Source organism: Sceloporus occidentalis, unplaced genomic scaffold, assembly GCF_023333645.1.
Source record: "Sceloporus occidentalis isolate IW3139 unplaced genomic scaffold, rSceOcc1.0.p SCAF_163, whole genome shotgun sequence".
In the NCBI taxonomy this organism is placed as follows: Eukaryota; Metazoa; Chordata; class Lepidosauria; order Squamata; family Phrynosomatidae; genus Sceloporus; species Sceloporus occidentalis.
Window position 1 is genome coordinate 1,464,676 of NW_028317143.1, and position 27,825 is coordinate 1,492,500.

Sequence of the window (27,825 nt, forward strand, 5' to 3'; positions counted from 1 at the left end):
TAAACTGTAATGTCATCACAGACCGCAGCTCTCTGACCCCGTGTGAACCGGCTGCATCATGTTAATCTCCCCCAGTTCTGGGATGTGGTCTCGGTGGACGCGCAGTCGTGTTCCCCCGGCTACACGCGTAATTTATTCTTCCCGTACACGCGTGTTTACATAAAAGGAGTAAGCGAGGGGTAACAGCGCCGAGCCACCCACAGCGGGGTCATATCAGATTGCTTCCTCAAATCAAGCAGCCAGGAAGCCGGCGGCCGGTCACGCTCAACTCCATCACCCTAAAGATGGGGGTCTCCATGTTCCAAAACAAGCCCCCCCCCCCCCGTCACAATCGCACTTTAAAACAAAATTAGATGGAAAGGATCGGAAGTAGAACATTTGTAGCGACTGGTTTGTTAGATACGCATGCATCGCACCAAGTGTTGTAGAATTAGAATGCTGCGGAATTGAAGTCCCCAAAGGGTTAAATGCCTTAAATTTGGGTAAACTAAGCATCTGAAGATAATGGTTCGAGTTCCGGCGCCGGTCAGGTTCAAGGCATCATAAACAGGGCCTTATTCACTAAGGCGGGAGTTACGGTCCCTAGTGCCTCCATGAAGGGTCATCCCTGGCAGGTTTGTCCAGAGCCGGCCCTGTATAATGTATGATGCAATCCGTGTGCAAGCAATCTCATTGATTTAACCTTAAGAGGAGGACGCGCTAGCAGAGGGTCCCATTTTAAAGGTCATGGGGTCCCCCTTGTAAATGCATGGGGGGGGGGTAATCAATAAACAGATCAATAAAACAAAGGCTGCGTCTTGTTAGCTCTCCGGGCGAGGACGCCCGGAACAAACAGGTGCGCGGCACATGGGCGACATCCGCACATTATGGTTTTGGGGAATTTGAAAGGAATTATTCGCTTCTTGAAGTTCGCAGCGAGAGAAACTGCAGACCCAACGGGAAGCGCGCGCCGACGGGCGACATGGCTCCAATTAAACGATTCACGGAAGGAAAATAAAAGTGGCCGGGAACACGCGATCCACGCAGCGTAAACAAGGGCTGACCCAGGTGAGCGGGGGCCGATAGCCCCCTTATGGCGGGGGAAGTCTACAAGCTCAATCCACAGCCCACCCAAAAGGTCTCCCCGTTCCCACCTCTGCTCATCGACGGGAAGTTTTCCTGCTGCGCTTATGGTTCCGATACCTGCTCAAACCTGGACCGGCCACCTTCTTGGTTTCTACTTAAACGCTCGGTCCAAGTGCTTCACACAAAAAGCCTGGAATTCCTTCGCACGCCAGATGAGAAACAACCCCAGTTTATTCCACCTCGGTTACCTGGTAATAAAGATCATGGGAGCAGAGACGGGGCCACCAGCCTCCCCTGGAAGGTCTCCGTGATGCCTCCATAGGTCGAGGCCTCCGATGGTTCAACCGGCTCTAGTCTGGGACTTCATCGGACCTGCTAGGCGTTCCTACAAACGCAGCCGGGTCCACCACAAAGGTTGGCAAACTCACTGGAACCCAACGAGCCCAACACAGAATCACGAAGTCTGGCGATCGCTCCGTCTGCCTTGGTTTGGAGTTTTGAGTCACCTCCTCAGCACGCGGCGTCCTCCATGAGACGGGGAACGGGTCGGGGGGTTATATCTGTTCTCCGTCTGTAGGGAGTGCTGCTCACTCCTCTCCTTCTTACCGTCTGACCGAGCAAAACACATCAACGTAGCTTGAAGCGCTGCACGGCACGGGCCTGATCCGCGTCCAGAAAGACGGCCAACTCCAGACGGGAAACGCAGACATTCTACTAAAAGAACACCGAGGTCTTCTAAACCCCATGGAGTTTAACAAAGCTCCTCGGTTCCTGTATAATATATTCAGGGCGCCATCCTGCAGCGATGTCCACCCCAGGACTTTCGGGGGGCACCGTGTGCTCGGACGCCCCCGGCAGACACCTGCTTGACCTCGCCGGGGCTGGCAATGCTCTCCGTAAAGGCTTGTGGAAGCCGAGCACACTATGGGTGACCTTTCCCTCTACACGGCAGCTCTGTCATGTGGCGGCCACACGGGACGCGCGGAGCATGTTGCGTGTTTCTGAGGCTCCGTAATTGAGTCTGACGGGCACGTCAGGCCAACTGTCTGCGTATTAATTAAAGCAGATTCCTGCCAGCTGGGGAACAAACGCCCGTCCGAGATAAAACGCCGACTCCAGAGCCGAAGAACGTGAAGCAGGAATTAGCTGGAAACGTTTCGGCCCCCCTGCCGTCACTATACATTATGCAGGGCTGGCCCTGGCGAGCTTCTCCTCGCTTCGTCACGGCACGGCGTTATCCGCTCCTTAGGCAGACAGCATGCGCCTAATAAGATGTAAAGTAAGGATGTTTTGTTCATGGAAAGGGTCATAGATAAGTGGAACAGCCTCTCAGCAGAAGTGGTAGTGGGTAATACAGTGAGGCAGCAGACATACAGTTACCCCAGGTCGGGGGGGATTTGTAGAAGCAGAAGGACCATGCTGCCCTCGGTATAATTTGTCTCACTTGATCAGGGGCAGTTTACCAATTATATGATGATGATTACAGAGACCCCGTTAACCCTTGCCGACAGCACTCGTAGCGCGCAGGAAGATGCTCCCGCAGCACGAAGAGGTTAAAAGCCCGAGCTGGTTTCTTTATACAGTTTCCGGGCCGGAGAGACGCAAACATGCGGCATGTGGAGCCGGTCCCGCTCTCCCATCAGACGCCGCTGTATATGTTGGCCTCGCTGATTAGTAGTCATTGTCAGGAAAGGCAAGAAGAACGCCCCGGAGATGCTGAAGCCGGGGGGTAAAGGGTCAGGGGCTCCATCGCTAAAGCCCTCGGCGCTGTCTCTACTACCTCAGCCTCTACAAAATAACCTAACGGGAAGAAGTCTTTTTTGTGTTAATTATTTTTACAGTTTTGGGGATGAAAAAGCCGCGATTCTCCTTATAATCTGTTTTATAAAACATTCCCGTAACGTCTCGCAAACACCGCGATTAAACGCGATCTCGTCGGGCTCGATAGGTTTCGGTCCGGATCGTATGCCACGTTTAAGCAAACAGTACCTTCCGCATAGAGAAAACACAACAATACCACCCAACACCCCTGGGGTCCAAGCTGGAGTCCTCAATCCGCTAATCCCCACTACCAGCAAAAACGGGACAGTCTCCGGTAAAACTGGGACACACGGGAAGTATTATTAAATAGATATATTCCTTTACAGCGCGCTCCATGATTCAGTAACAACTATCGGCGCCCCATAACATGTATACCCTACATAACACGCTAAGGCTTGTAGAAGACCAGGCCCGACCCCTGTCGGGTGTTCTCTACGGGTATCCTGCACGGCGTCTCTTCCCCCCCCCCCCCCCCCCGCGCGCGCGCTCCCCTCTACGGGTATCCTGCACGGCGTCCCCCCCCCCCCCCGCGCTCCCCTCTACGGGTATCCTGCACGGCGTCCCCCCCCCCCCGCGCTCCCCTCTACGGGTATCCTGCACGGCGTCCCCCCCCCCCCCGCGCTCCCCTCTACGGGTATCCTGCACGGCGTCCCCCCCCCCGCGCTCCCCTCTACGGGTATCCTGCACGGCGTCCCCCCCCCCCGCGCTCCCCTCTACGGGTATCCTGCACGGCGTCCCCCCCCCCGCGCTCCCCTCTACGGGTATCCTGCACGGCGTCGCCCCCCCCCCCCCGCACACCATACCCGGGAGCAGAGGGGCCCCGGATACCGTCCCACCCACCGGCCGGAGCCACCGGAATAAAACCAGAAAGGCCCCCCGCGCTCCCCTCTACGGGTATCCTGCACGGCGTGTCCCCCCCCCCGCTCCCCTCTACGGGTATCCTGCACGGCGTCCCCCCCCGTGCTCCCCTCTACGGGTATCCTGCACGGCGTCCCCCCCCCCCCGCGCTCCCCTCTACGGGTATCCTGCACGGCGTCGCCCCCCCCCCCGCACACCATACCCGGGAGCAGAGGGGCCCCGGATACCGTCCCACCCACCGGCCGGAGCCACCGGAATAAAACCAGAAAGGCTGATCTACTAAATACACAACGGGATTCAGAGAACGTCTTTAGGAGCCAAGAAGGGGCTCCTGGTACGGCCCCCCGGACCCATCACCCGTCCTACCTGCTTCATGGCCATCTCCCCGATCCTCTCCGAGTGCTTCCGGATGCTCTCCAAGAAGTCTTTCAGGTCCGACATGGAGACTTCTCTGATCTCCTCGCGGAGTTTGGGGATGTTGTCCACCATCGCCTGGCAGAAGCGGTAATGGCTGACCTGGGGCAGATATCTGAGCTCCAGCTGCTCCAGCGTCTTCAGCGCCGGGTAATGTCTGCGGAGACGAGGAGAGCGTTAGACCCCCCCACACACACACCGGCAGTACAGACCCCCCCCACCGGCAGACGCCATGCCTTCCGGGAACAGCGGCGTCCTCTCCAGCCACGTACATGGCCAACCGTGACATTTCACCTGAAGTCAAGGCTGGGGAGATGGTCTAACGGGAAGCTACGCTCATCCCTACGGATTGTCTATGTTCCGAGAACCCCTAAATATTAACCCTTCAATAGCCCATCACATCATAGCAACCGGCTAATGTTGGCAACCACATCGTTGCTGTCTGTACGGAGAACAGGGGGCTTTTGCTTGGTCTTGGTGGCTGCGAGCAGAAACCCTCCGGCCTCTGTGGGGTATAAAGCCAGACCCCGAGACCCCACATATATTAACCCTTCAATAGCCCATCACACAGACCCTATTGTAGTGACTTAATAAAGGTTTCTGTTAGAAACAGCGGCTCGTCAGGAAAGTAAAGATATTCAGCTGGTGAGGTCACCTGTATTCAAGCAGGGATTTCAGCTCTAATTGGGATGCTCGGATATCATTTGGCGGTACGGTTTCTATTCCCACCGGCCCGTAGAGCAAAGTGCTGGAAGAGAAAGAGTTAACCGACCCCAGCACTTATCTTCCATGCGCGGCTCACGCTTCCCCCGAAGGAGGAAAAAATTGGCCAAATGCACAAAAAATAAAATGAATTCACGGCGTTTGCACCAAAGCAGTCCGGCCAATAGGAACGCTTACGCTTCACGGATCACAGAGCGGTCGGAGCCCCCCGCGGGGCTCTAGGCGGGGGGGGGGGGGATTTCTGGATGGAGGTGGCAGCCCCGAGCTGTGTGAGGAGCAGCGTTGTGTCAATAAGCCCCCGCCGGTGTTGAAAGAAGCCCGCCGCGCGCTGAATGGGAGCCCTGGCAGGGTCGGCCCCCTTACAGTAGCCTAAAACCATTTGGAATGTAAACATCGGGGCGAGCGGCCGACGGGCAGATTAGGTGCGATCTGATTACACAGGTTTTAGAGAGCGTCGGGGGCTCCGCGCCGCCAGCTCCACTGTTTGACTTGGCACGGCGACCGCTTGCTGAAGGATTTCTACGGACAAAAGGAACCGAAGTCTGGAACGCGAATCCACCAGGAGGAGCGGGTTCTGAATATTAAATAGATAACACTTTTATGGGGGGCCCAAAACAACAGCTCCTGGTGGGGACCCGTCACGTCTTTATGTATACTTTACTGAGAGGGGGGTAGATAAGTGGAACAGCCTCCCAGCAGAAGCGGTAGAGGGTAATACAGTGGGATAGGCATATGGCTCCTGAGTCTAAGACGAGAACGACGACTGATTAATTTCTGCTCGCCTCTCGGGGGCTTAAAGGGTCCGGGATTAAAAGGCCAGAAGGGCCAACGCCGCCGATATGCCTTCCTCTGCGCGGATTACAGTTTATTATGGGTTTTTTTTATGTTTGTGCTTCACGCGAGCAGAGTTTAGATATAAAAGCTGGAGAAAGAAAGCACAGAAAAAATACACTTCTGGCTGTAACATGATTTTAAACTTGGATCAGCAAACAAAACGTGCCATTGGAACACAGGAGTGATGGGAGTGATAAAGGGCCATTGGAACACAGGAGTGATGGGAGTGATAAAGGGCCATTGGAACACAGGAGTGATGGGAGTGATAAAGGGCCACTGGAACCCAGGAGTGATGGGAGTGATAAAGGGCCATTGGAACACAGGAGTGATGGGAGTGATAAAGGGCCACTGGAACCCAGGAGTGATGGGAGTGATAAAGGGCCATTGGAACACAGGAGTGATGGGAGTGATAAAGGGCCATTGGAACACAGGAGTGATGGGAGTGATAAAGGGCCTCTGTACGCCTATGAAGAGATTCCATTAAAAATCAGCCATTTCCAGCTACAATGGTCATTTACGGAATTAACCCCGTCCGCGCTGGATTTCTGATTCGTTTCATGTTATTTTAATGGACAACATGTGCTTTTCTTTAAAAGAAAACTGAAAGACTGGTTCCTCGGGCACAGGGGTTGCACTCTACCAGTCTGATGTCAGCGGCTGAAGCTTTGCGGTTCACGAGCGAAGAACCTCATGCCGGTTACACGTGAGAGACACGTAAGGATAATCTTCAGCTGAAGCCGGGGCATCCGGCCAGCAAGTTACGACTGACGGAGGGAACGATTCACGCGATGAAAGAATTACGGGGGGGGCATGGAAATTATTTGTATAAAGATAGATTTAATTACAGCAGTGTTAAATTCGGCATCTTTGATAGAACGGCAGCTTTAATATACAATTTACCTAAACTTAGCCCCTCTAACCCCTTAAGTGCTGGGGGTTGGTGCACTTTTTTTTGGGGGGGGGGGTCAATTTTTGTTTTGTTATACAGATTTAGGCGACAATCATAGAAATAGTTTACATTTTACCAAATATTTTTTTTTTATTTTTTTTTAATTCATATACTTAGTTTATGATCATCTGATTATATGATAAGGGGTTTATATATACATACACACACGAATATATATGTCTGCCCCTGATCTACATACCCCCCTTAACACCTCCGCACCCCCGATATCTCTACCCTCCTATCCAAATACCCCCTAAACACACTCTCTCTGATCCTCATCTCTCTTACTGCCTCTTCTTCCCGTATTGAGGATTTGCCCCGTGCCGTGCCCTTCTCTGGAATTCTCAGACTTTCTCCCTCCAAAGCTCTCTGAAAAATCACCTTTTTGAGACGCGTACAACCCTTCGTCCAAACACTCTCAGCCATCGTCCTAATCAAGCCATCTGATCCTCTAACAACCCCTACCGATCATCCGGACGCGACCAACTCATTCCCCCTCCGAGCCGTCCTCTCCTGCTGTCTCACCTCCCCCTAAACCACCAGCTAGATTGTAAGCTCCCTGGGACAGAGCCCTCTTCTCCATTTGTATCAGTTTGTCATTGTAAGTTATAACACTGATTGTAACAGCGCTATGGAATATGCTGGCGCTATATAAATGCACTGTAATTGGCAGGGAAAGGGTTAAAGCAACAATCTTGTACCCAGAATGGTATATTTTTTTATTTTCGGCGCAGTCGTTCTTTAGTTATCTGGGTTAGGAAATGATACTTCTGTCTCGTTTAACTCCCTCCCCCAGCTGGCTTTACTGTAAGCAGGGAGCGTACCTCAGTACACTTCACGTATATACCCGGCACTCAGAGAGCTGAGCGCCCACTCAAATCAATGCTAGTGATGTGAAGAAGCGCTACTGAGCACGTGCAGGAAGTGTACCGACGAATGCTTCCTGTTTCAGTAAGAGGCGGCTGGGGGCGGAGTTAAGGAGACATAAATCTCACTTTCTGACTGCAATAACTAAAGAGCGCCTGCCCCGATTTACATGCCGTGAAGTGCGCCGGAGTCCGCGCAAAACAGACCCCGATATGCAATTATCATGAAACTGGGACTGGAGTGGAGTGTAATTCTGTATAAGTGGCAGACTCAGGAATATGGAGTCACAGAAAGGCACTTCTCGCTCCCAAGAACCGAGCACGTCATCAACTCCGTATCTATCCAAAAGCAACCGAAGACATCACCGGGTGTTTTATCTCCCCAAACAGATCGATCCCACGTCAATATATATATGTATACACACACACATATATACACACACACACACATATATACACACACGCACACATATATACAGACACACACACATATATACAGACACACACACATATATACACACACACACACACATATATACACACACACACACACATATATACAGACACACACACACACACATATATACAGACACACACACATATATACACACACACACACATATATACAGACACACACACACACACATATATACAGACACGCACACATATATACACACACGCACACATATATACACACACACACATATATACACACACACACACACATATATACACACACACACACATATATACAGACACACACACATATATACAGACACACACACATATATACACACACACGCACACATATATACAGACACACACACACACACATATATACAGACACGCACACATATATACAGACACGCACACATATATACACACACACACACATATATACAGACACACACACACACACATATATACAGACACACACACATATATACACACACGCACACATATATACACATATACACACACACACACACATATATACACACACACACATATATACACACACACACACATATATACAGACACACACACATATATACACACACACGCACACATATATACAGACACACACACACACACATATATACAGACACGCACACATATATACACACACGCACACATATATACACACACGCACACATATATACAGACACGCACACATATATACACACACGCACACATATATACACACACACACACATATATACAGACACACACACATATATACACACACACGCACACATATATACAGACACACACACACACACACACATATATATACACACACGCACACATATATACACACACACACACATATATACAGACACACACACATACATACACACCGGTATATGTAATATAACTAAACCGCGCTTTAAAAATCATTCCAAAAACCGTACTCTATTCATGTTAACAGGTATTTTAACCTACATTTGTTCTGTGTTAGGAAGTATTGCACCCCCCCCCCCCCATTATGCATTTTTTGGCACGGATATTAGATCTTCAAATAAAACCTACAATTAAAAAAAAAAACTACTTTTACGCAACAACTATAAAGTTTTATTTAAATTATTTTATTCAATTAAAATTTAAATTCAGTTGCATCAGCGAGACTTTTTTTTCCTAATAATTTCTCATTAAGTTTAAGATTATTAAAGAGGTTCTCAGACCGCACCGGGGGTCCCCATCAGCCCTTTGGGGGGAACACAACACAAACTCAAGCAAGCGTTTCTCGTACGCACCTTTTAGTCTTCATCTGCACTCGCAGCTTGCTGTACATTTCCAACACTGCGGAGAAAAACGGAAAGTTACCCAAAAACGGGAAATAGATTACAAATATTTAAACTTATTTTTTTTTTGTGTCATTTTTTTGGAACTCCCTCTTTTTACCTGCCCCTGCCCCAACTAAAACCTTTATCAGATTAACCGGATGCCGTACGTCCACCGCAACACACATTTATAGGTTACCTTGATATAGGGGGGGGGTTTGGCCAGAGAGCCCCCCAAAAATAACCCAAGGGGGGGGTTATGCCGGATCGTGAGGCAGTAAGACCCCCCAAGTGTTAAAGGACATGTGAGCTACATCGGCGTATCAGAGAATCTCTGCTCCTGCAGCGACGGCATCAAATATTATTTATTTATTACTTTAGCTCCTGGCTGTCGGTGAAAATGGCGTTTATTCGTTTTTTTAAATTTTTTCATTATTATTGTTATTTACGAAATCGTATTCCGTAGCTCTGCACATCGAGCTAACGGGCGCCCAGAAATCTAGCGACGATGTACGCAGGTTTAAAAATAATGAATGTAGAGTCCCTTTAAATGCCCACTTTTTAGGGGTCCTCATTTAAAGGGGCAGCCCCCCCTGCTTGGGCAACGCTCAAACAGCTCTGCCGGGTATCACCTGCCCAGTAAAGTCTGACTCAACATCCAGGACGTACCAGACTCCAGTTACCTGCTCGTGTACAGCGCTACGGAACATGACGGCGCTATATAAAAACAGTACATCATCACGAAATGACAGGGGGCATCTCCAAAAAGGGGAACGGTAACCAATAGCAGCAGATCACCCCAAAATTATTTTTATTTCACGCACGCTTAAAAAAAATGTGTTATCTTCCAGCTTTAACGTCACGTCTGCCCCCCCCCCCGAATACACGAGGCGCACTTAACGATCCCGTTTACTATGACGATAAGAATGAGGATTGGGGTTGATCTGGAATGTGGCGGCTCCCCCTATTCAACGAGGCTGGATAGATAATTATAAACCATAGATTTTTATTATTATTTTTTTATTAAGTAATTTTATTTTATTTTTAATTTACATTTATATAGCCAACAATTGACAAGCTTACAATCTAGAGCTTATGGAGAATATTAATAGAAAAACGTTTCAGGAATTGGAATTTAAATAAATAAAAGTCAGCTTTTGTGAAATATTCTATAAATATATATTAAACTATTATATTTTGTGATTATTATATAAATATATATTAAACTATTATATTTTGTGAATATTATATAAATATATATTAAACTATTATATTTTGTGATTATTATATAAATATATAACTTATATTTTGTGATTATTATATAAATATATATTAAACTATTATATTTTTGCTTAGAGCCGACGAGGAGGAGCGGGATTGGATATCCGGCAGCTCCATCTGTCCATCGGCGCCTTTCAATTTTACCGACGGAATCTCCGGCCTCAAAAATTCCACCCCCGGAGCGAGCGACGATCCCTGTACCCTATACACCATTAAAATGTCTAGGGGGGGGGGGTCTGGCTGGCAGGGGGGGGCGCAGATGGGGAAAGGGGGGGTATTAGTTTGACCAACGGCCTTTGCCAGCCAGACGGGAGGTGGCAGCCGCAGGCAGGTCGCACAGAGATCAGGGGGTCTCGCTACAGGTGCTGTAAGGGTACTAAAAGAAACACGAGGGCCAAAGCAAAGGCTTCTTACTGAGCAGGGGAGTCCAGGAGCCTCCGCCAGCCATGTTCTGGAAGGTCTCCTCCTCGTGGTGGCGGATTTCATTTTCTCTGAATTGTCACTGCGTGTTATAGTGGTGTTCGCTTTAATGTAATGTAAGGAAGACTTACTTTACTGAGAGAGCGGTAGATAAGTGGAACAGCCTCCCAGCAGAAGTGGTAGAGGGTAATACAGTGAGGGGATTAAACATGCCTGGGATGCAGAGACCGGTCGTCGCTTTCCTTTGAGAGCATTGCTTACCCGGCAAGCACATGTTCAGCTTGTCCACGGTGGCCGCGATGTTCCGCTGCTGGACCCGACATTGCTGCAACTCCTTCATCGAGGACAATAACTAAAAAATAAAAATAAACGGCAAGGAGACGTTACGAGGCGGCTTTATGCTTAGCGAGCATAACCCTTTTGGGACCTCGGAGGTCTCCTCTCCGCATATTAAGGGTTGGCATGGGGTGAAAGGAACCCCGGCTGCTTTTGCACAACCCGCTGGAGAAGATCTTAGCAACCCCCTCCCAGGTACAGAAAGTTTGCCCCTCACAGGCATCCTGAGCTCCTGGCAGGGACAGTAACTAAAGCTGGAGCCAGAGGATACTCAATCAAATGCATCCACAGAGCTCTATACACACACCAGCCGGGGAGGAATAAATATCCCACTCTGTTACTATGAAAGGACACCAGTTACAATTTATTGCAATGAAAATAAAGAGGCGGCCCATCGGGATCTGTACCTCGGAGCCGTCCAGCTGCAGCCTCCGGTTGGTGTCGGTCACTTGGTTCTGTATAGAGAAAAAAGAAAAGGTTTTGAAAACGGGGGAAAAAACTCAGTTTTTGAGCAACGCGATCTCGGTATAAATCACACGGGCCGGTGCTTAGCAGCTGACACGCCGCTGACAGGGCCTTCATTTAATGCCCTAAAGAGGGTTAGGGGTTAAAAGGTTGAAAAGAAAAGGGTTAAATCCCTTCTTGCACAAACCGGCGGCAGAACACACACCTACTGGTTTAAAAGGCCGTTACCTGTAACAACTACTCTACTAATCCGCAATCACTCCTCAGCTGCTTAGAAGTGAATGCCTCCGTCAGTCAGCGTCTGGAGCGGGGCCACAAACCCTCCGCACGCCGCTAATCCCGTTAAACCCAACGCGCTCCGCTTCATTTGAATATGACATCTGCCGATGACATCACAGTAAATGATTTTGGCCTCCGCCGTTTGTGGTGGCCGGGAAGTTCCGTGGCAGAAGCGCTCGGACCGGGCAGACGGTGGCAGAGGGCCAGCCCGCAATCCTCTCCACGCTATTCTGTACCACACTTTCCGGGAGTCCACTGAAACCGCACAACTTTAGCGACCCGAGACTGGAATCCCGGGACGTCTAACCATACAGAGCGACCCCGCTGGGTGGAAACGGCCACGAAACCGGCCGCAACCCGACGACCGCATCTAGAGGGACCGTCCCAGACGTCACAGCGCGGAGACGCGGAGGGAAAAGTATCCGAGCCGCCAGCAAACTCCAATCCTCCGAGAGAAGAATGCCACGCTCTGCCAAGTGCCCGCTACGCCAACTCAGCAAGCGGAACCAAGGAAAATACGCACGGCCACACCGCCGCTCGGACGGGGGGGCCACACCGCCGCGAGGACGGGGGGGGGCCACACCGCCGCGAGGACGGGGGGGGGCCACACCGCCGCGAGGACGGGGGGGGGCCACACCGCCGCGAGGACGGGGGAGGAGCCACACCGCCGCGAGGACGGGGGGGGCCACACCGCCGCGAGGACGGGGGGGGGCCACACCGCCGCGAGGACGGGGGGGCCACACCGCCGCGAGGACGGGGGGGGCCACACCGCCGCGAGGACGGGGGGGGCCACACCGCCGCGAGGACGGGGGGGGCACACCGCCGCGAGGACGGGGCCACACCGCCGCGAGGACGGGGGGGGGGGCCACACCGCCGCGAGGACGGGGGGGGGGGCCACACCGCCGCGAGGACGGGGGGGGGCCACACCGCCGCGAGGACGGGGGGGGGCCACACCGCCGCGAGGACGGGGGGAGGAGCCACACCGCCGCGAGGACGGGGGGAGGAGCCACACCGCCGCGAGGACGGGGGGAGGAGCCACACCGCCGCGAGGACGGGGGGAGGAGCCACACCGCCGCGAGGACGGGGGGGGCCACACCGCCGCTCGGGATCGAAGAAGCCCCAGACGTTTGACCCGGGCCACATTATCGAACATCATCCCGCCAACAACCACCAAGAGGGGCGACTGATCTCCCCGAGGGAACCCCGCGTGGAGGACCTCCAGAAAATGACATAACGAGAAAATATGTCAAAGGCTCGTTCCAGGGCGATACAGACTACTAAAGAAAACGAGGGCCATGCAGGCCATATAGTCGGAGCATTTATTTTTTTAGAAATATATATTTTTGTATGTATTTTAAAGCTCAAAATCCAGATCAGGTGCCCCCCCCCCCCCCCTCTCGGAGCGGTGGGGCTGTATTATACAGGGGGCCCAGATCCGGTCACTTGTGTTGGGGCAGAGGGGCTAAAAAGACCGCGAGGAGCAGGTTAGGGGAAGAGTGGGCAGAAAAACCCACCTTACCCGATGCAGGGCATCGCGAGGTGGCGACAGCACAGACCTCCGCCAATCTTACATCCCCGCTGGCCACAAAAACAGGGACACTTCATCCAATCACAGAGCACCGCGGAGCTTTATAAATAACAGATTTACCTTGAGCTTCTCCGCCTCTCCTCTGACCTTCAGCAGCTCGGTGATGGAGTCCACGAAGCCCTGGTAATGGAAGTTACACATCTTCTCGATCTCGCGGTCGTGATTCCTAATCCGCACCTCCAGCTTCTCCATGAAGTGGCCGTGCTCTTCGCCATCGTAGACGGACCTGGACGGGGGAGAAGAGGACGAGGACGGGTCAGCATTGCCACAAGTACAAAGGGTATAACCCAACGCGGGGAGACCCCCCACCCAACGCGGGGAGACCCCCCACCCAACGCGGGGAGACCCCCCACCCAACGCGGGGAGACCCCCCACCCAACGCGGGGAGACCCCCCACCCAACGCGGGGAGACCCCCACCCAGGACTGACAGAGGATCATCTACTTAACTATGTAAATACACGACGACAACAAGTCCATGAAACGGATCTACATTGTAACGTTTGTACGGCACATATGGGTGAAGAACGTACAGAAGGAGAGGTTTTCACGCATAGAAGACAGACATTCAAGGTGGCATCACAGAGGGAAATCATTAAAATGGGATATACTGCATGTTAAACTGCTATTAGGAAAGGGTTAAGTCTAAGGTGAGAGGTTAAACAATCAGACTTGGGACTCTGAGCAGCATTACGGTGAGACGAGAGCGCCACCTGCTGGAGAAAACTACAACTGAAGGACTAAGACGTAGAGGGGGCCCGGCTCACAAGAGCTTACAATCTAGAAGGAATGGCTATAAAGAAATACCAGGTGTAGAGAGACAAAACAAATAAATCCGCAGAAAGATACAGACGGCAAAATACCCCCTCCGTGCCGTCATAGTCCGGGGTAAAAAGCAAGGGAGACGGAGGTGTGAAAGTAATAGAAATCCTAAAACCTTTGGCCCCCTTCGGCCCCCGTGTGCACGCCGAAGGAATCCTGGCAGGTCCTATACGTTTAATTTCTAGCACAAGTAGGACTTACGTGTGACTCTCGGTGTCAAACACATTAAAGCCACCATCTCATGTACCATTTGCAGCGTCATTTAAAGCAGATCCCCCAACGTATTCCTCGATCAGATTCAAATGCAGTTTTTGCCCCATAATACGATGTTTTCAGGCCGCTGCAGATTAGCTACTTGTACGATTTCTCCCCCTGTTATCCGAGCCCCGATCTACTAAACACCGGGGCCGTAACACTCGGGCTGACCGCGCAGCCCGTGGATTCTCTCATTAAACCAGTCCAGTGCTGGCGGACGGCCAGATCATCAGCAAAGCATCTATATCAGGGGTGGGCAATTAATTTTCCCATGGGGCCACATGAGAAATTGGAATGGTTTTAGAGGGCCAGACCTCTACAAACTACAAACTCCGAAGCCTTGTCCATTTTGTTAACTTATGTGCTGTTTAATAAAGTTATTCAAGCCTACGTCATTGGTAGAGGTGCTTGAATAAGTAAGGCCTGAATAACTATCAGCACAGCACAGAAGTGAACAAAATGAACAAGGCTTCGGAGTGCATACCGTATTTTTCGCTCTATAAGACGCACCTGCTGATAAGACGCACCTAGATTTTAGAGGAGAAAAAAAAAGGAAAAAATATTTTGAGCTAAAAAATGGGCTAAAATATTTATTACAATAACTGAATAAGCTATGAACACAGTAAGACACACGCAGTAAGACACACACAGACACAGTGAGACACACACAGACACAGTGAGACACACACAGACACAGTGAGACACACAGACACAGTAAGACACACACAGACACAGTGAGACACACACAGACACAGTGAGACACACACAGACACAGTGAGACACACACAGACACAGTGAGACACACACAGACACAGTAAGACACACACAGACACAGTAAGACACACACAGACACAGTGAGACACACACAGACACAGTAAGATACACACAAACACAGTAAGACACACACAGACACAGTAAGACCTCCCTCCCTAACCCCCCTTCTCAGTATCTCCCCTCTAACTCCCTAACCCCCCCTTCTCAGTATCTCCCCTCTAACTCCCTAACCCCCCCTTCTCAGGATCTCCCCCCCCCGCCCCGGTCACTTACCTTAAACTCCTGTGTTGGAAGCGTGAGGCGTTTGTCTCGGGTGCCGGCGCTTCACTGCTGATCGCCGGCGTCTGACGTCATATGCCGGCGCCCAGCGTAAAGCGCCGGCACCCGAGACAAACGCTTCCAACACAGGAGTTTAAGGTAAGTGACCGGGGCGGGGGGGGACACCGGACTCATTGGTGAGTCACCAGGACACTCTTTGCGGGCCGGTCCGAGCTATTCAGCGGGCCGGATGTGGCCCGCGGGCCGTGCTTTGCCCAGGTCTGATCTATATCATTCCTACCGGAGTGCTTCATTTGCATACGAGGCCGCGCTCCCACGAAGACGTGACGCAGAATCTTACAAATTGTTAACGTCATTTAATAAAAGCAAACACTGTGACATCACAAGAAAAAAGCTACGATTTTACACTCACATTGGCCTGAAATTCTATATATAGTTACGGAAAGACCAATCCGGTCCTCAGACTCGCGTTACGGGGTCCGGACAGACGGACGAGAGATTTATTTCACATTCCCATCAGATTTACGTTAGGAGAGTCACGGAACGTGTAGCAGAACGTGAGCTTGCCATGACTCCCAATTAAAAGTAGTCTTCGTGTTAGAATACGGAACACTGCTCAACAAAACAGAATGTTCTCATAAACCCAACAGCGTGCGGGGCGCTTCTGCCTTATTACACGGCACACGCTTCATGCGCTAAACGTTGCATGAATCTGCTGATCGACGCGGTGGGGTCTACTCGTAGAGAGAGACGCAGGAGAGTCTGGTCTCAGCTCCCGCTCTTCACCATTCATTATGAAGGGCAGCGCTGGAAGGTTCCTCCAGCAAAAAAAGGCCGAGTTGGCCCTGGATAATGCATAATTCATTGGGTAAAGCGACCAAATAGATCTCACTGATTTAGCTATACATTATACAGGGCCAGCCAAGCGCTTCCTGCAGCAGAAGCTCATTGGACGGGTCAGAACTTTTAATGTATAGCGAAGTCAAGGAGCAGAAACACAACTCACCTGACAACTCTCCCTTTAGTGAATACCACTCAGTGGCCCTCAACACCCCTGCATATCTTCACAAATGCCCAGGTGCCTCCTCCATACAGGAGGCTCCACCAGGAGGCAAACATGGCCAAAGCGTGAACTCTGGGGTCCGTGGCATTGGGTTCAGCATACCAGAGAGTATACTGACAGTAGAAGACAATCAGTGCCATGGGGGGCATCTAAGGAGTCGATTCTGTCCCCAGAGACGCAATTAAATGGAACCTTCCATCCGCAAATTTGGGGAGGACAATGACCAGATTTAAATATCTTTTACAAACTTTATGCTAGAAAAACCATGCAGATAACGGGCTAAAGCCCTCCTTCCTCTCGCTCCTCAAAGAGAACACCGGCCGGCCACGACCCTTACGCCATCATATCTGATTTGCTAGAAAACTGGCTAAACCAATGTAGACGCGAGAGCAGCGAGTTATTCATCAACCAGAGGTGGTGAACCGTTTGTAGCGCTCGAGAACGCGGACTCGTTCCAGACCAGCAAGGTCCATCTTCGCCCCGGTCAACTGGATAAATCAGAACGTTGTGAATTCCATTGATAAAAGCATCACGTCTGGTCTCCAGAAAGCACATAGTGTGCCAGAAGGTTATTGCAGGACTTTATTCTGCTATTTCATCTCCCCTTCTCTGGGGCCGTTACATGTAGACGCCACCTTTGGGTCTACTCAATGCGTCATGGTTGGAAATTCGAGGAAACGCTCACCGTTACAACCAGAAGAACCTACTCGCCAGCCACCTGGACCAGTTCCATCAGGACTTCTTATTACAAATAACTCCGCAGAACTTCCAGTGCAAACCTCGAATGTCTGCCTGATTCAGAAGACCCCACCAAGCTCTTCAAAGGATCTCCACCAAAGAAACGTCAGCCAATTTCATTTATATTTTATTTTAACTTTTTTTTTATTATTATTTAAAGCTTAATATTGATTAAATTTTAATTAGGACCACAGCTGAGACAGCTCGGAGTCCCAAAGACCAGGCCATTCGACAATTCCACATGGCGTCTGTATGCGCGACTCTTCGCCCCCTGGTGCTCGGTGATATTAGTAAATTTTGGCCTGTTAGGAGTTCACGGTTTGAACGTGAAAGCGCTAACTCGGGCCACGTAGCTGCTTTGTACCGGCAACAATATTCCTATTCAGTGTCCAACTCCAGAAAAACAAGGTAATAAAAACAAATAGAAAACAGGAAAAAGCTCCACGAGCTGGCGGTGGTGTCAACGCCGAGAGACCTCTCGTCTGGCAAATGGAGCAGCGTCTAATTCTACGAGTCTCCTCGGCTTCATGGAAATGTTTAGTCTTGATCAAAACAGAATGAGAATCGAGTGACCGGGGTAAAGAAGTTCTAGCTCCGCGTGCCAAACCGCCGAAGCTATTAGGACCCCCATGAAAAACAAAAAAAAAACTATTTAGCAGCAGAACTAAATCCAAAATACTAAATAAAATAAATCTACTGGAACAGTACAAGGCTCTTGTTGGTGGTAATGAAACAAAAGGTCCTTGTATGTTTGTTTTCAATTATACAAGCCGTTGGTTTCAATTAAAGAGCAACTGGTGGGGGGGTTGCGAGGGTTAACGCTTAAAAATAACGGGGAACAACTCGAGTCACGATGAGGGTTTCTGGTGACCGAAGCCATCTTCCTCTCATTAAGAGACACGACTTTAATCCTGTTTACTCCGAAAGTTCAAAAATAAACAAGCAGCAGATGAAAAGCCGAGATTGATTGCGAAATGTGGGAAGACTTGGCCCCCGTCACTGTAGGGCATTATCGGCTCTACCACATTTCGACACGTGGGCGGCGGGGGTACAGCTGGCATACGAGCCGGAGACCGACAACGATGGCGTTACGGTGAGGTTGCTCGGAATTATCGCTGTCCGCTCGGGCCTCGCTCGCTGCGATCCGGCGGAGGTGATGGTCTTCTTCTAAAAAGGTTCTTCCAAAACGTGATGCATCCATGACCAGAGCGTTCCAAAGAATGATTCACTAATGGCTAAGTCACGAAGGCCAGCTCCTTATAAATCACCAACACCAGTTAGATCCTTCTTATAAATCACCAAAACCAGTTAGATCCTTCTTATAAATCACCAAAACCAGTTAGATCCTTCTTATAAATCACCAACACCAGTTAGATCCTTCTTATAAAAGTTCGCCGTCCACCGGGTCAACTGGTGGCCAACTATGTTTCTAGATAACGTACGCCACGTCGATGGATATAAGAGAAACCGGTTAATTCGAGGTCGGGACATTCTGAAAGACTGGAGCTCTGATCGAGGATGACCTTCGAAGGGTACTTCCAACCTTATCAGAAGATATTTGCCAGTAAGGAAGGAGAGCAACAACCATGACTTTTTGACCCATTATGTGCTCGGGGAGTACAGTATTTTCTTTGTGGTTTGGATAGCAGGGTCCCGGACTTTTAATTTTAAGTCTGGTGGGTGAAAAGTGTGATTTTGCCCATGTGAGATACTACTAAAAACCTTTTCAGTAGCTCCCGCGGGGAACCCGGACGCCAATGGGCAGTAACTAGGAATGGCAAGTTGGCCTCATAAGGCGCATAAAGTATTAGTGGGGCAGAAGGTGCTTTCTCGTCCGTTTGGAGGACAGGGATGGAAGGGCTTTTGTCCGGCACTACAAAGGAGGACTGACCACGCAGGATGGGCTTTAAATCCGTATAGACAGGGGGGCTTGTAGCACAAGACTTGATTATAGAAACACCACAGAGAGAATGGAAAGGCTCTGTTTTAATCACAAAGCCGGACTCTCTGACTAATGAAAGTCTATGGAGGAACGGACTTCATTAGCATCGCCATAAAGCATCAGCTCAGTGTGGTGTTTGAGCCGGGAAAGTCACCCAAAAAATGTTGACTAACAATGGTCTGCAGATAAAGGGAGTTTATTGGAACAAAATGAGATAAAAACTGTTTTTTTTCCTGCTGGGGGGGTTATATTACTGTATACAGCGCTGGGGGGTTATATTACTGTATACAGCGCTGGGGGGTTATTACTGTATAGAGCGCTGGGGGGTTATTACTGTATACAGCGCTGGGGGTTATATTACTGTATACAGCGCTGGGGGTTATATTACTGTATACAGCGCTGGGGGTTATATTACTGTATACAGCGCTGGGGGTTATATTACTGTATACAGCGCTGGGGGGTTATATTACTGTATACAGCGCTGGGGGGTTATATTACTGTATAGAGCGCTGGGGGTTATATTACTGTATACAGCGCTGGGGGTTATATTACTGTATACAGCGCTGGGGGGTTATTACTGTATACAGCGCTGGGGGTTATATTACTGTATACAGCGCTGGGGGTTATATTACTGTATAGAGCGCTGGGGGTTATATTACTGTATACAGCACTGGGGGGTTATTACTGTATACAGCGCTGGGGGTTATATTACTGTATACAGCGCTGGGGGTTATATTACTGTATACAGCGCTGGGGGGTTATTACTGTATACAGCGCTGGGGGTTATATTACTGTATACAGCGCTGGGGGTTATATTACTGTATAGAGCGCTGGGGGTTATATTACTGTATACAGCACTGGGGGGTTATTACTGTATACAGCGCTGGGGGTTATATTACTGTATACAGCGCTGGGGGTTATATTACTGTATACAGCGCTGGGGGTTATATTACTGTATACAGCGCTGGGGGTTATATTACTGTATACAGCGCTGGGGGTTATATTACTGTATACAGCGCTGGGGGTTATATTACTGTATACAGCGCTGGGGGTTATATTACTGTATACAGCGCTGGGGGGTTATATTACTGTATACAGCGCTGGGGGGTTATATTACTGTATAGAGCGCTGGGGGGTTATATTACTGTATACAGCGCTGGGGGGTAATATTACTGTATACAGCGCTGGGGGTTATATTACTGTATACAGCGCTGGGGGGTTATATTACTGTATAGAGCGCTGGGGGTTATATTACTGTATACAGCGCTGGGGGTTATATTACTGTATACAGCGCTGGGGGGTTATTACTGTATACAGCGCTGGGGGTTATATTACTGTATACAGCGCTGGGGGTTATATTACTGTATAGAGCGCTGGGGGTTATATTACTGTATACAGCACTGGGGGGTTATTACTGTATACAGCGCTGGGGGTTATATTACTGTATACAGCGCTGGGGGTTATATTACTGTATACAGCGCTGGGGGTTATATTACTGTATACAGCGCTGGGGGTTATATTACTGTATACAGCGCTGGGGGTTATATTACTGTATACAGCGCTGGGGGTTATATTACTGTATACAGCGCTGGGGGGTTATATTACTGTATACAGCGCTGGGGGGTTATATTACTGTATAGAGCGCTGGGGGGTTATATTACTGTATACAGCGCTGGGGGGTAATATTACTGTATACAGCGCTGGGGGTTATATAACTGTATACAGCGCTGGGGGTTATATTACTGTATACAGCGCTGGGGGGTTATATTACTGTATACAGCGCTGGGGGTTATATTACTGTATACAGCGCTGGGGGTTATATTACTGTATACAGCGCTGGGGGTTATATTATGATTAGTGCCCCATCTGTTACTGTTCAATCACCATTATCATTCAATCTGCACGCTCGCCCCACACAGTAACGGGCTCTGCAATCAGAGGTAATTAGCACTCGATATAATCAGCAGTAAGGATGGAACATTTTATTATTCGCGGAATCCCGCAGTGATTCAGACATTCCAGGCACCCAAAAACCACAACATCCATTCAGTGCCACCGGGCCAAAAATGGGGGGGGGGGGGGGAGATATTTTATATAGTGTTTTGAATTTCATTCTTTATTTTCACTGAACCTCATTGTAAAAGCGCTACGGAATCTGCTGGCGCTATATTAAAAAAAATGTCACACTCCGTGTTTTATACCAGACGGCTTTAGGAGGCGGGGCTGGAGAAACGGGTATAAAAGTTAGTTGCCAGAAAGAAATCCGGGAGCCCGCTTTGTATCTGTAGGAACCGGAAAGAGATTCAGACACAGAGATCAGGATAAAAAGGCAAAAAAAGTTAGGAGTCAGATCTAAAAGTGTAGAAGTCACGGCTCCCCGGGGATCTGTCCGGCACTTCGCTTTTACAAATAAACGGGAGAAAGCGCTGTGTACCCGCCGGCTGAGGGGTACGGGAGTTAGAATTGACGTAACAGCCCATGGGGGCAGATCTTGGCAGCGGCTGATACCACCTAACAGGACACGGCAGGGTCAAGCAGAGACCCCTAACCAAGATCATGGACCACCCAGGAGAGACCCCTAACCAAGATCCCGCCACGTACCGCCCGGGAGAGACCCCTAACCAAGATCCCGCCACGTACCACCCGGGAGAGACCCCTAACCAAGATCATGGACTGCCCGGGAGAGACCCCTAACCAAGATCCCGCCACGTACCACCCGGGAGAGACCCCTAACCAAGATCATGGACTGCCCGGGAGAGACCCCTAACCAAGATCCCGCCACGTACCGCCCGGGAGAGACCCCTAACCAAGATCATGGACTGCCCGGGAGAGACCCCTAACCAAGGCAACAGATCCGTAACGTGATGTAAACCCCTGCAGCCTCGTCTCCGTGGAGGCGCGGACGCCATCTTCCCGCCGGCACCGAAAGGTTACTCTGTCTTCCTGCAGCTGGCTTCAATAGAATTTCTATATAAAGATTAATAAAGAACATTAAAATCTGTTTCTTTTTCCCGAATCAGCAGCATTCCTGCCCCTCGAAGCTTCCCGTTCATCAGCAGAGATTCTCAGCAGACGTCTCGCTGAGCAGCGTCACGGCGTCTGCAGGCGCTGCGCTCTGTCCATCTGCGGGACGCATGGGGCGGCCCCCGGGAGGCATGGAGCGGACCTGACACTTCTTATTAGGAAGCCACATTCAGCAGTGGAAAGGGCTAAACATCAAAGATGTCTTCCCGGGGCGGGGGGCAAAATTACACCCCCATATTTCCGCCCCCCCCCCGTACACAACTGGGGGAGAAGATGTTTCATGTGTCTTTTTAATTAATGGCTTCCTCGTGCGGTTGCTCCGTTAGGTTAAACCGTTCCGTGTGTGCGGGCTTCTATTTGCTGATGAAGTTCGCATGACCTGATGATCTAGAAGGAGCGCTCCAGTCCTATTTCCAGGTTTTACTTCACTGAGAGGGTGGTGGATTAGTGGAACAGCCTCACAGCAGAGGTGGTAGAGGGTAATACAGTGAGGGTATTAAACATGCATGGGATAGACATACGGCTCCTGAATCTAAAACGAGATTAGGATTAAGGTCTGAAGCGCGGAGCGCGTTGGCTTCGCTCTGCTGGCCCCAGACTTGCGTCTCTCCGGCCCTTTTTTGTCCCAGCTGCTCTCCTGTGATAGGTCCGTACTGAACCAATCACACGTCATTTCACTGCAGTCGCACCTGGACACTCGGAATCAAGCATGGTGTTCATGCATTGCTGTATTCAGGTACACGTCACATGTATGTTTCCTTAATGTATGATGGCGTCTTCTGCGTACTGATACTGAGTTACACTGAAAAGAGGGGATTCCTCCTCCGGTGGAGCCCCCGGTGGCCGCCTTGGATGGAAGCAGCAGCGTTGGGGGCACCCCCGCCATTACAGCGCCAAAAACAGTAACGCCCCCTGTGACAGGGCCAGGCTAGCTGGCTCAGGTGTCATATGAAGTTTAGCCGGGTCACGGAGCACTTTTGTGTCCGGTTCCGTATACCGTGACCCGGTAATATATTATGTTGTGTTTATTGTGTAACCGGCCCAGAGACTGATGTGGATTCAGCCCCAGCCTTCAAGGAGACGATCCTATAATCTGGCTGGGGCTCTTAATCAGCCAGCACAGCCCTGTCTGCCCAGACGGCACCCGCACTACAGGGGGGATAACACAGGTGGGGGAACCCATTGTATTCTGTAATCCCCTCACCTGATACATCCCCTGTATACTGATGGGATTTGTGATGGGATGTGGCTGATGGGATTGGGGGTTGGGTTCGGTACACATTGCATTGAGATTGTATATAAGTTCTGTGTGTTTGTAATAAAGAGAGTTCTTCTTGGTTTACTACGAATGGTGGTCTGGATGATCCGTGGATAGCTGAGTGCGATCCTCAAACAGGGGGACCCGGCCTTGGGTACGGTGACCCTGTAACACCCCCCCCCAACATCCTAAACTGACTGGCGCAGAGTTGGGAAAGTGGTTTATCGCCTTAGCAACCTGGACCATTCCATTGGTCGCTATGGTGACAAGTCAATGTTTCCAGTTTTGGGTCGGAATCACCGCGTTCCGGGGAGTTGTGCGACTCCATACAAGCCCTCTCCGGCACGCAAAGGTTTAATAGGAGGTCAGGAAAGGGACACGCGTGTAGAGGAGCACATCCAAGGAGTGATGTATGAAGCAAGAGCTCCCCCTGCCAAGACCGAGACGCTGAAGAAGACACACGTGGGGGGGGGGGGGTATGGACGTGTGAGGTCACTTCAGTTTCTGCTCCACAACAATGGAATCAATTAATTTAAAAGAATAGAATCTGACTGTTTGATTATCTGTCCTCGCAGCAAACAACTGTTTCTAATCCAGGCTGTAACATTAACAATGTATTTAGTCCTCCCCGCTCCTCGCCCACCCGCCCGCTTTAAAGTGTACAGTGAGTTTGTTAACACAATGTGCCATTCCACTGCGGGGGTCCTTAATTGTTCAAAAAGTGTAATAATAGCCAGTGGAAATTAATTAGATGCGGAATAATGCTAAGCAGATGACGGTCGTTAAGTATCCTTTTTTTCACGGGTTTCCTGCACGCCGAGTCCGTCGGTCAGCGTTCTGGAGTTAGAATGAAGCTTCGCCAGCATTCCGTTCACGCAAAGGGCCCCCATTCACCAGGGACGCGCTAACCAAGCGCTCGAAGCTAAACACCAGCCCTGCCTAGGCACCGCGCACGGTGAGAGAACGGCACAGGCTCCTGCTCCGCGGGGGCCAGTGTGCGGACGCACAGAGCCGACCGACGGCTTTCTGTAATACGAGTAATAAAGCCCCCTCTATACACAGACTACAGGACACGGGGGAACACGGATGGTCCACGTAACAGGACTTCCTCGAGGGGAAGGAATCCAGTAGATTCACGGCTCAGGAAGCTTCTCCATATGTCGGCCTTCTCAAGGCTTCAGTGACAACAGGAACCAAGAGAACCACGTAAAAACACGCATGCCCCCCCCCACACACGTGTAATACACCACCTTCCCCAGCACCGTGGGCACATGCAGTGTTAGCATGATCACTATGTTCACTATGGTCAGAATTTGTTTCATGGAGGACAAACACAGAAGGCCCAAGAGACAGCGTAACACCCCGCGCGGGCCGAGGACACAGGACATAAACGCACGGATATATACAATGTAAAAAAAGACATTTGCCCATTTTTTCTCCTGTAGAGACACAATCAGTCGTTGGTCTCGTCTTAGAGTCAGGATCCGGATGTCTACCCCATGCGTGTTTTCATTCCCTCGCTGTATTACCCTCTACCACTTCTGCTGGGTGTAAGAGAACAGTCTGACTGTTTGAAAATAACAGAACATATCTGGAAAGCAAAAGCAACATGGAAGCAGCGAGTGGAGCGCGTGCTCAAAAATTATGGTTCTCCAAGTATCTCTCTCCTTAACCCCGCAAATTGCCATGAGCTTGGTGCTCATCCAGCTAAAAGATACACCTGGCATTAAAGGGTTAATGTGCTCGTAACCCTCTTGCTTACATCCTATTCCCTACTCCTTGCGTTGCCAAGGTGTCTCCACCAGAGGGCAGTAGTTGCTGGTAGGAAAGTAAGAACATGGAAGGGTCCGACGTGAGACGAGCGAACGCGGATTATTTAAATAAATTATCTGAATCGGATTATTTAAATAAATTAATATAGCGGATACGGAGCGGAGACTCACACTCACACCGTCGTTCCGTTTCAATCGATTATACCGACCGGTAAAGACAAGAACCGCACGAAACCCCGTAACGCGTTCCCCGGCTCTGACGAGCGCTGGTTTTATAGAAAGCCTCCGCAGGGGCAAAAAAAAAAATATCAATACGTTAAAAGGGACACCGAGGGTACCAGACAGCCCCCTGAAAACAAGAACGCATATTAAGGTAAAGAACTTAAAACATGCAAACTAAAGTGAAAAAAACATAGTACTTAGGAGGAAGCTGCAGCTCCAAAGCTGCACCGCACCTGCTCCATAAACTGCCGTAGCATGAAGCAGCCAATCAGTGTCAGGGAACACTCCCATTACAATAAACGTGAGCTTTCTGAGCATGCGCATTGATGGACCCCCAAAAGGGAGCATTTGTTAAGCGAGTGCTGGAGCTGCTGGGCGATAAGTGCCGTATATCACATGGCAGGATATCTCCGGCACAGCAAATAGCTCGGGGGGGGGGGGGGCGGCAAATAAATACATACAGGGTATGTATTTATTTGCGATCCCACGCAGATTAAAGTGCCTACGGCGGCTGGAGAATCACGGACTGTACCGATAACAGTTTGTGCAAAGTCCTAAACGCCAACCAGCGGACTCCCAGTAATCTCTGCATTTCAAATCAGAATAAATGTAAGATACGTAAAAAACGGGCAGGGCTGCCCAGACGTTTCACTTATGGAGCAGTGAACAAAACCGTTAGATTCACCAAACAGAGAAGAAAGCAGCAGCTCCGCGGGCCCGCAAACACAAGTGCGCGCACGCTTACTCCAGCAGTAGTAAATCAAAGATTCTGCAGTTACAAGGGGCTAACGGCTGGTACGAGCCTGCTGAAGCCTTCATTAATTGCGTTTGCACAGAATCCCCAGCAGAGGGCAGCAGGACGGTCACTGCAGTTTGTGGCGGCAGGCACATGGTGGGGAACCCAGCCTTATACACGCCAAAGACAACGCAAGCGGGTGGGAGCGGGCATTGCGTGTGGAAAGCACATTTCTCATCTTATTTAACATGTAAACATTCAGTGAACTGGAACCCATTTACATTTAACCAGCAGGCACAGGGGTGCCCGTGAGCCAAAACACAGAGGGCCCCCGAGAACCCACAAAATCCCTTGAAAGCCGGTAAAAGAAAGCTGTAGTAATTTAACATTATGGTGGGCTTCTTAAAAACAAAGCAGATGATCACACGGCGGCATAGACCCCGACATATCGCACGGCCCCCATTGTTACTCCGTTTAAAGGGACAGCACCATCGAGAAATGAAATATTAATCTGCTTATTAAATTTACCTTCACAACATTCTAATATGCAATCAATTTATTCACTAAATATGAGGTGCATGCTGTGCGTTGTCATTTTGGAATATTTAGGCGCATTAACTGCCCCCCCAATATGACAGCACAGCACTCCCAATGCACATTGTGCCCCTGGGTAGCCGAGTCCAAATAATGGGGCTTAATGGGTCAGAACCACGGAATTACAGGGTAAGTCAGGGTTAGAAATCCAGCAGACTCCTAACGTCACTCAATTAGAGGTCACTCATCACGTTCTCTGGACCTAAGTAATCCTACCTCCAAATCCTCAGACTCCGGGTAAGAGATATTTGTATCGTTACAATACCCGCGCTGTCACTTTACGTCCGAAGACAACACATACATGGATACTTTCTATCCTATCGGCAGGCAAACAGAGCTCCTGCGCTGGTCTCGTATTATGGAGGCCGTCAACTCAATGGCGACAGTCAGCCCGGCAGGTGGAACATCCGTCACGCTGTTTGGGAGGACCAGGGCGGAGGCGTCCGCGCAGGGAGGACCAAGATGGCCGTGCCATGAGTCATGGGCTCGCAAATGCAGCATCACGGGGGAAAAAATCTATTATAATTCAATAGAGAAGCACGACGACAGACGACAGACGACAGACGACAGACGACAGACGACAGACTGAACCCTCGTAAAGCCGGACTCTGGTCTTACAGCGATGACAGCGAATGAACCACACGGCACAGGATTTATACTACGTG

The 27,825-nt window shown here is 50.1% G+C and overlaps 1 protein-coding gene across 4 annotated transcripts in view; it reads right to left on the reverse strand.

The window, feature by feature from the left end:
• LOC149279525 (exocyst complex component 6B-like) overlaps positions 1–27,825 on the reverse strand; it is a 98,064-nt gene that overhangs the window by 60,416 nt on the left and 9,823 nt on the right. For all 4 annotated transcript variants that reach the window (XM_089501077.1, XM_089501076.1, XM_089501075.1 and 1 more), the window contains exons 2-6: positions 13,744–13,909; positions 11,759–11,806; positions 11,277–11,367; positions 9,288–9,333; positions 4,111–4,315 (exon numbers count right to left, since the gene is read on the reverse strand). In XM_089501077.1, the coding sequence (XP_089357203.1) occupies positions 4,111–4,315; positions 9,288–9,333; positions 11,277–11,367; positions 11,759–11,806; positions 13,744–13,909 (556 nt within the window). The remainder of the gene's footprint in view (positions 1–4,110; positions 4,316–9,287; positions 9,334–11,276; positions 11,368–11,758; positions 11,807–13,743; positions 13,910–27,825) is intronic.